This window comes from Pollicipes pollicipes, unplaced genomic scaffold (assembly GCF_011947565.3).
Source record: "Pollicipes pollicipes isolate AB1234 unplaced genomic scaffold, Ppol_2.1 Scaffold_7231;HRSCAF=8579_pilon_pilon_pilon, whole genome shotgun sequence".
NCBI lineage: Eukaryota > Metazoa > Arthropoda > Thecostraca > Pollicipedomorpha > Pollicipedidae > Pollicipes > Pollicipes pollicipes.
Genome location: NW_023597034.1, coordinates 32,306,916 through 32,316,488, shown reverse-complemented (window position 1 = coordinate 32,316,488; position 9,573 = coordinate 32,306,916). Strand labels below are relative to the sequence as shown.

General features: G+C 54.0%; 1 protein-coding gene across 1 annotated transcript in view; it reads left to right on the top strand.

Moving 5' to 3' along the window:
• The first annotated feature begins 315 nt into the window (after positions 1–315).
• The window catches only part of LOC119110016 (uncharacterized), a 21,360-nt gene continuing 12,102 nt past the window's right edge, over positions 316–9,573 (top strand). Inside the window, exons 1-3 of the mRNA XM_037233764.1 lie at positions 316–431; positions 846–912; positions 6,705–6,885. Of these exons, the coding sequence (XP_037089659.1) occupies positions 371–431; positions 846–912; positions 6,705–6,885 (309 nt within the window). The 5' untranslated portion in view covers positions 316–370. The remainder of the gene's footprint in view (positions 432–845; positions 913–6,704; positions 6,886–9,573) is intronic.

Here is a 9,573-nt window from a genome sequence, read left to right as displayed (position 1 = left end):
GACTCCGCCGCTGCGCCGGCAGCGACGCCGAGACGTCATCGACCGCACCTTATCGAGCGCGCCCCCCGAAACCGCTCTGGAGATTCGTGACCTGGGAGGCGGGTTTTTGATGCGGCTGGCCAACGACCGTTGACGACCACCATGCTGCCAGGTGAGGGTGCCGCCACGGCGAGCAGCGACGGCAGCGACGGCGGCGGCGGCGGCCGCCGAGGTGAGTCGATCAGCGTCCGGAGGGGCGGCCCCTGGCGGCGCTGGCGCCGGGTCGGCCAGGGAGGGACCGCCAGCTGGCCGTCGCCCCCCGCCCGGGCCGCACGCCGCGCCGCTGTGCGCCCAGAGAGATCCGTCCGCCGCCGCTGCCGCCGCCGGCGCCATGCTACGCTGCTTCGACTGCAACGCCTCGGCGGCGGACGCCGTGCCGCTGACGCAGGACAGTGAGTTCCGAGCGGGGGTGAAGTGGTGCAACTGGTGCAGCGGGCGCCGGCTGCACGGCGGCCATCGCTGCCGCCGCCCCTCGCCGAGCGCTGAGTCACGCCCGAGCTGAGGCGTTCTCACCAGCCGGGGGTGCCACGCCCCTCGGATCAGTGGAGGAGATGGACGCAGGCCGCGGCGGGACGGCGTGTCCCCTCGCCGGTGTTGAGTGCTCTTCGGCGTGTCGCTGTGGCTTGTGCCGGAGGGCGGGGCTGGGCATGCCTGGGGCGAGGAGTGATCTTCCTCAGGGTGTCCGTCTGGCTCTCGCTCCGATCTTGTGGTGGAGTCGGCTGTCTTGTAGTCCTGAGTGATGTGACGCCCCAAGTTCCGAGCTGGGCAGCGTCTGTACCCGCCTCTGACAGGTTTTTCCCTTTCAGGCTCTTGGATGGGTCCGAGCAACCCGTCCAAAGCGGCGGCACAAGAGCCGGTGACAACGCAGAAAAGGTGCGGTCCCTGTCATATCGATTTTATTTATCGGCAGCTAGGCCGCAGACGGGTGTCCTTCACTACGTGAGGCAGACAAGCAGTTAGGCACTCAGTCACAATATCTTGTTGGAAGGAAAGGAGGAGACCCGGGCTAAGAATTCTGGGCAGTTAAACCGATACGAATTGTCGTGCCCCAGCCTTTTGCGACAGGAAATCACAGCGTAATGGTGCACGGATGTCGCTTTCATTTATCTGTTGCTGATGTCACTGACCACATATCAAAATACGAAGCCGTTTGAAGGCGTTGGCCGTCGAAGGTCGTGCAAAAAAATTGTGGGGCCCCAACTACGTTCGTGAGTGCTTCCTTTGTCTCACAGCTTAAGTTTTGTCACAGTTCTGTGTGTTTCGCGCGACACAACAAATATTGCTCACATGCTGATCGGAAGGATGTTATCTGTATCTTATCTGCTTCTTTTAAAGACGATGAACGTCATGCTCATCCCTTCGTTTCTGCGAGCTGCTCGTTCGTCGTGTAAGTTGCTTTGTCTGTCCTGAAGACTGAGGTGGAACTCCTGTCTTGATTACAAAAAGCACACTACCACCTTGGAGCCCGACTAACCGTGCCGATTGATGAGAAACTAGCACAGCTTACAATGTGCGCGATGGCTTATCCAGTACCCCAGCAGGTGGGGAGGGGTTACCGCCCCCTGGATAATGCGTCTGACGGTGCTGAGGTCAGCACAAGGAGTAATACCACCAGACGCATGTACCCTCTTGATGGTAACACGTGTCATATGTATAATATTGGCCACCAGTGTTCGTTTTCAGTGCACCACATACCAGGCAAAGATGCATGCTGGTGTTGAGGAAGTCCTAGTGATTTGCATTTTATGCGTCGTATCTCGAAAGTCATGGAGTCCTTTCCATACTTGGCATGGTTGCTGCTTCAAAACTCATAGCCCTTGTGATGTCATTTGATCAAAGCCGTGATTAGAGATCGCATGATTTGAGGTGGAACGAGAAGAATTCCAAACCTCATCAGGAATTCAGAAACTCAATTCAAAATTCAGAATACAGAAATCGGTCAAGGGGTGAAATGCATAGTAGCCAGCGATGAGGGCTATTCACTGTTCTGTTCGAGTTCGAGCTAGCATGACGGTCCGGCATTGCAAAGATTCGAGTTCGAAGTGCACCAGCAACGTCCAATGTGACGTCACCTGAAGATATTCTCTAACTTTCCACTGCCTTGGCTTGTTGGCTTTTCACTTTTGCGGCTTATGTGCCGTGGGACTATTGCAAAGTTGTAGTTTCCTATCCAGTTGGGGGCTCCAGCCCTCCACAGCTTTGAGAAGAATGCGAACCAAATCCGGGGAGAAAATGCTTTTGGGGCGCAGGCCTGACCGAATATCACTGTTCAGCCCAAACTTGTTTTGCAAATCCTCACCCCCAATTTATTGGCTCACCGTGATTGGTACACAACCAAAACTCACTGCATAATCTTAAAGGCCTGACCGGACGAACCTTTGAACCGATTGGTTCACCCTCAAATAACATTAAATGGAATGTTTCACATTTAATATACTGAATCAAGCTTCAGATACGATGAAACAGGCTCCCTTATTGCTATTGGTATACTTTTTAAGTGGGAAAAACTGCTCTAGACAGCGCAATTTTTTATTAGTAAATATACTCGTCAATGCGTCATGGTTTGATTACATCACCGTACCTTGCGCAACATTGATTGAGAGCACATGGCCAGCCGTTATATCTGGAAAGCGCACTCACGAACGCCACATTTGAACACTGACAGTTTTGTTTTCTTGGCCTTCATCGCTGCATGGTTTATGGAATGGTAGGATCTGAATGACATTGCTATGATGTCGTGAATGCCACGGTGACTTTGAAATGCTCTCCTTGATATACCTTTCTCCATTTTCGCGGGCGTGTAGGCCAGAAACTAGAAGAGCTTAGGTCGTAAGGACAACATTGTGAGCAGCACCGAAAGGTCTTAAAGGTGGCCATTTCAGTTCAAAACCCCATGTAAATGTGTTAGTGACCTTTATTAAAGGTCACTAACTGTGATGGCGTGCATGATATAACAGTTTCAGAGCTTCACAGCAAGTAATCGGGAATACTCGATGCGCGCCGAAATAAGAAGGCAATTCATCGCCGAGCGCTTATACACCACACCTTCTCACATCCTAACATTTTCCGTGCAGTGCCTTGAGAGCCAGGTGATGTCAGCGACCTGGAATAACATCTAGCTAAATATTGCAGGTTGTGGGAATCCTTTCGTAGAACCAAAGGGCTTTCATTAACCGCGCCGCCCACTCGTCCCAGCGAGGAAAAGTAGATGTCATCCGTGTGTGCAAAACGTTAGTTCACATTTTCAACAAGATGGTTATAGATTTTGGGAAAGATGTGGTAGCTATAAACGCTTTGCTGAAAACCCCGTGAACGCGAACAGTACTGAGCATCTACTCACGAACCGAATGCTGTTTCGCAGCTGAGCGCGAACCTTGCTCTGGTGCACGCGTCCGCCACTTCCCCTTCTAACCGCGCCACCGGGTCCGTGTGATAAATCCCATGTCATGAAAGCCGTCCTTGGTCGTGTCAGGAAGTCCAACCAAAACCGCCTGTCGCCAGCCCAGCCGGGGGGAGGGACGACCATTAGAGGGTCACTTCCTGGGCTCGAGCTGTGTCTGGCTCATCTCCGGCCGTTCCCACGGGCGGGCCGTTTTTCTGGTCGGCGCCATCGGCGGTCGATGCCGCCAGAATGAACTGGTGCGGCCTCACGCGAGGGGAGAGCGATGGGGCTGGTGGCGGGGGACCGCAGACGGCAAACGGCCGCGACCGCGGACCGCAGACGGCTCCGAATGAGGACCGCAGACGGCTCCGACTGAGGACGGCAGATGGCAAACGGCTGCGATCGCGGACCGCAGACGGCTCCGACTGAGGACCGCAGACGGCTCCGACTGAGGACCGCAGACGGCTCCGACTGAGGACGGCAGACGGCAAACGGCTGCGACCGCGGACCGCAGACGGCTCCGACTGAGGACGGCAGACGGCAAACGGCTGCGACCGCGGACCGCAGACGGCTCCGACTGAGGACCGCAGACGGCAAACGGCTGCGACCGCGGACCGCAGACGGCTCCGACTGAGGACGGCAGATGGCAAACGGCTGCGACCGCGGACCGCAGACGGCTCCGACTGAGGACGGCAGATGGCAAACGGCTGCGACCGCGGACCGCAGACGGCTCCGACTGAGGACCGCAGACGGCAAACGGCTGCGACCGCGGACCGCAGACGGCTCCGACTGAGGACGGCAGATGGCAAACGGCTGCGACCGCGGACCGCAGACGGCTCCGACTGAGGACGGCAGATGGCAAACGGCTGCGATCGCGGACCGCAGACGGCTCCGACTGAGGACGGCAGACGGCAAACGGCTGCGACCGCGGACCGCAGACGGCTCCGACTGAGGACCGCAGACGGCAAACGGCTGCGACCGCGGACCGCAGACGGCTCTGACTGAGGACCGCAGACGGCAAACGGCTGCGACCGCGGACCGCAGACGGCTCCGACTGAGGACCGCAGGCGGCAGACGGCTGCGACCGAGGACCACAAACAGTTGCGGCCAAGGACCGCAGACGGCTCCGAATGAGGACCGCAGACGGCTCCGACTGAGGACGGCAGATGGCAAACGGCCGCGACCGCGGACCGCAGACGGCTCCGACTGAGGACCGCAGGCGGCAGACGGCTGCGACCGAGGACCACAAACAGTTGCGGCCAAGGACCGCAGACGGCTGCAGCCGAGGACCGCATACAGCTGGGATCGAGGACCGCAGACAGCAGACGGCAGCGACCGAGCACTACAGAGGGCTGCGACCAGGGACCGCAGACAGCTGCGGCCGAGGACCGCAGACAGCTGCGGCCGAGGGCCGCAGGCGCACCAGCTGCGGTGGCAGCCAGACGTGGATGACATGGATGACGGAAGGACAGGGCGCCAGCCTCCAGGCTATAGTCGCTGGAAAGCTGGCAGGGTGATCATGAGCGCTGTTCTAACTTTGTTCGTGAGCTCGCCACCGCGTCGCTGGGGCGGCTGACGGTCAGAACACTTAAGTACAGACTGGGCGGTGCTTGTAGCCTGGCAACGCTATCGGTCGGGTACTGGCGTGGGATACGCCTTTTCACTGCGTTCCCAAACTGCTCGCTCACGTCTCTCTCAGGCACGCCCATCAGAACTTTGCCGCTGTTGGCTTCTTTCCGGGCACGGATCACAATGCCGGTAGATGTCTCTTGAGCGCCACGCAGACCAACTTAGGGAATGAAATGTTAACACCAATACAAGTCACTCATTGGGGACGAAAGCTCACCCAGTGGCAGGGTGTACAGATGGAGACCCCGCCGCCTTGCTGTTGTCGCTCGGGACTGTGCTGAAGCCTACGTGACCCGGGCTAACTTAGCCTTGCGCTCTATTGGTTTACTGAAGATTTAATCAACCCATGCGACGCCGGTCATTGTAAATCGATGCCCGCCCTGATGAGTCCATGCTGAGTAAGATTATCCCGTGTCTGGGGGCGGAGGCGCCGTCTGATGTGCAGCTTAAGCTATATCTGAAGATGAAGATATATCAAGGGAGAGATGAAGATAGCGCGATGATCAGGTTTTTGCTTTGAGCCACGTCTGTTGGTGATGGGATTTTCGACGTCCAGACTAGGCGTCTCATGGCTGTGGGCAGAACAGTTGCCTGATGTTCCGATGGCGGCATGTCTAGAGATGTCGAATTATTTAATACAATGTTAATCCAGATCTGAAGACAAAGAAGAACATTCGGGTCACAGCACGTCTGAAAAAGATGGGAAAGAAGAATAACCTCACGTTCGCACACACGATATCGGGAGACGGATAGAAAGGTGATGTTGAGATTAATCTGTCTCTAAGGTTGGTGGATTGCCTGATGTTCAAATTGCCTGAATTCTGGAGATGGAGCAGTTGCATGATATCTGGATTAATACATGTCTGGAAACAGGGCAGTTGCAAAATATTCATATATAATCACGTCTGGAGATCAGGCAGTCAGGTGATCAGATTAATTCAAGTCGGAGAGAGAAGGACAGCCTGATATCTAGATTGCTCAGTGCTTAAAGATGGAATTGCTCGATATCATTGTTGTCCCATGTGACGAGCTGGCGTTTTTAAGGGGGGGGGGGGGCGGGGCTGATCAAAGCGCATCTTGAATGAAAAGGACTCCATGGCAGTTACTTAAAGCTTGCAAGGTAGTGTGTACCTTGAGACTGACACCATTATCCTAGCATTATCATAAGATCGCCAGAGATGGAACTTGAAGCACAGTAGCGAAGTTTTCAATAGTTACGTGCAAAAACCTTTGTTTTGTTAGACATGTACACTGTGTGGGAACGGCAAACCCACGTCAAACGAGACGCGCAGGAACGTCCCAGAGGCGGGCTGCCCATTTTTTAGGTAAAGTTTTGCCATCTACCGCTGTATACTTGATCCCTCCACTTCCCGAGAAGTTTGACAACACTTTTCTGTTCTGTTGTTCCTGCACCATGTGTTAATGAGATGCCAGACTCTCACATCAATATTACTAGATCACTGTCAAGCGTCACATCACTGCGAATTTACGGCCCACTCCGAGCATAATGGCTGACCACTGCGACAGCTACTGTAGGCCAATTTCGGGCGATGGCCTGGCAACAACAGTCCAACCCACCCGGCGTAGCCACGTCCGCCCGCGGCGAACCGGCACAGCCCCTCCCCGCTCACCCCCCCCCCCCCCTCTCCGGCAGATCTGCGCTCAACACCGAGTACAAGCTCAAGTTCCGGCCATTCTCCGACTACACGTATGTGGACGGCCGGTTCTCCGGCGCGCAGGACGCGGCGGACGGGGGCGCCGCCGGCCGCGACGCGCCCGCCACGCCCTGGTATGAGGAGGTGGTCGAGCTCCGCAAGAAAGCCTCCAGCTACAAGGTACGTCGCAACGGGGGGCAGGCCAGCTGGCGGGCGAGGCCAGCTGCTGCCGGCACCCAGGGATTGTACGCATCGCTGCGTGGGATTGTTCCAGCAGGACACATAATTGTGTGGTATGACGAGTGTGGTATGGCCAGCCAGACTGCTTGGCACAAAGACGGTCACCGTAAGCTCGCGTGGCACATTCCACTTCCACACGCGCCGGGGAAAACAGACTAAGCCTTTTGATGAAAGGTTTAGTAAGAGGGCAAAACACGGTGACATATTCTTCTGACACGTCTGATGCCTGCATTTTTGCCACGGCAGAAAAATATGCACCATGTGCAACGACTGCTTAAGTTGTTCTTTACGATGTAATTACTGAAAGTTTCAACGTGGATCATATCGCGGGTAGCCAGGGTAGCGGGGCTTCAAATGGTGGTAGTATTTTGGTAAATAACCTGACAGCCGAGGACACAAGACAACGCTGGAAACGTACCTTGTATTTTTTGTTGCTGGCGTTGACAGGTATTTGACAACATGCTTTTGTTTTTTATTTTTATGTTTTGATAATATTTGATAAGATGTTGTTGATGATAAGGTTCTGTTTGTTGTAAGGAAGATGCAACTAGAATCTGATTGGTAGGACCAATAACCTTCTGTCAAAAATCGGGGGAATGGCACTGGGTCAGCAATGTCACCTCTGCCCATTGTAATCTTGACATTTTTGCTTGGGTCTTGCTTAGGTCTTGCTTAGATCTTGCTTAGGTATGCTTGACCGGTCAGTACAGGTCGTAACAAGATTACATTCCGTTTCCACTTATCCTGCACGACCACGCAATTATCAGAAGTGATGCCAGTTTCGACTGGAACACACCGCCACTCTTTCTCACTAAAATAGGATCACCCGTTTTCTCACATGAACTTTATGAGAATGGGTCAATCTGTGGGAGAGACTGCCCTGCCCCATCAAAGAGTTCATATTTTGGGAAGTGTGCACTAGATGGCATCAAACCCGGTGTGCAGTGCAAACGGGTAGGCTCGCGTAGCATGTAACCTGATCCCAAAGCCAACCATGCAAGCCATTCGGAAGAAATACATGACGAAACTTTTCTACGCCAGCTACTTCACACCGTGTCCATGCCTTCAAACAAGTCGTAGCGTAAATGAGCCTGTGTGGATAAGCTTATCACTATAAGCTGTGGGCCGGTTAAATCATAGTTTTGCGCTGCTTCGGTCTGCATGTTTAAGACCATGCGTGTGACCACGCTTCTGGCTGGACGACACAGAGGAGGATGCCCTCCAACAGCTTCTACGGTACCAGGGAAAAACGACAACAGCGCCACGAGTTTGCCACAGTGGGATTTCAGCCCCAGTGCGTATACAAGCGCAATATTGCTTTCTCGCGGGAATAGCTACCCCAGGTAATGTCAGTTCATCGATCTATATCACCTCGCTGAAAAGCTGCAAAGATATTACGACCACACTCTTGTTTATAGTTTTATGTCAATGTGGGAATAAACCTATATATCAAATATGCGATGCAAAATCATTAGAATGATATCGCGGGATGCATTTTGGGACTAGCAGTAAATGACATCACAAGCAAACAAGGCCGATGTAGATGGCTCGATGGCATTTCAAAAATCAATGAGATCATGGCCTACCTAAGCTCGAGTGATGCGTTGGCAGAGATTATCATTATGAAATTACGAGGTCCATTATGAAATTAGTGGCGAATAACGTCCCTAGCTGATAGGTCAGATGGATGACTCGGTGACATTTCCAAAAACAAACGAGACCAACGGCTTATATGATAACATTATCCACGTTAAGTAGGCCCCACGCGAAAATGTGCGCATAATCAGATAGCTTACATGTCTGCGTGTGTTCAGTTTGTTCAAAGGTGATGTTTACCGCAGGATTCGGTTTTTTGCCTTTTCATTAGTTGTCCAGGCAGAGTCACTAGCACATATGAGAATATCAGAATTTCACGAGCGCCAAGAGTTCATTTTATTCACTAATCGTTCAAGCGGCTTTTTGATTCGGTGCGGTTACAGTGCTAGTATGAGTCCAATATTAAGATACCACAATAACTTGAATACATTCGCACGTCGCTGATACTCTCGTGGGTCACACAACTTCGCCAGATTAATTTTGTTAAACGTTGAAATATTTCTCATAAAGGCAAACCAGCGATGCTACACAACGCCAAGCCAGCACTGTTACACCAGGGAAGCAAGCCATGCTACCGAGCGGGACAGTGTACATCCTCCAGTCTGGCACGGAGCTCGCGGGCGCGAGAGGTAGTGTACATCCTCCAGTCTGGCACGGAGCTTGCGGGCGCGAGAGGTAGTGATGGACGGTGCCTCCAGCACGGCGGCTCGAGGATGAAGCGGCGCGGTACGAGAAAGCCCCTGCCTGCCATCGACGGGTGAAGAGCTGGCAGATCAGGGGCGCCCGCCGCTTTCGCCCGGGTGGCACGCTGGCATACAGCCGTGCGTGGGTAGAACAGAGGCCGTACCGCCACCGGAGCCCGCGAGTCATTCGGGGCTCTGAGCACAGCGATGCTGTCACCATGGGGGACAGGGCCGCTAATACCGCATCAGCCCAACGCCAGAGCAGTAGCCGCCATTGAACCTTACCGATGAGCATCGGTGACGATCATAGACCCAAAGTTCATCCTCCATGCACTCTGTTTAGGTGACA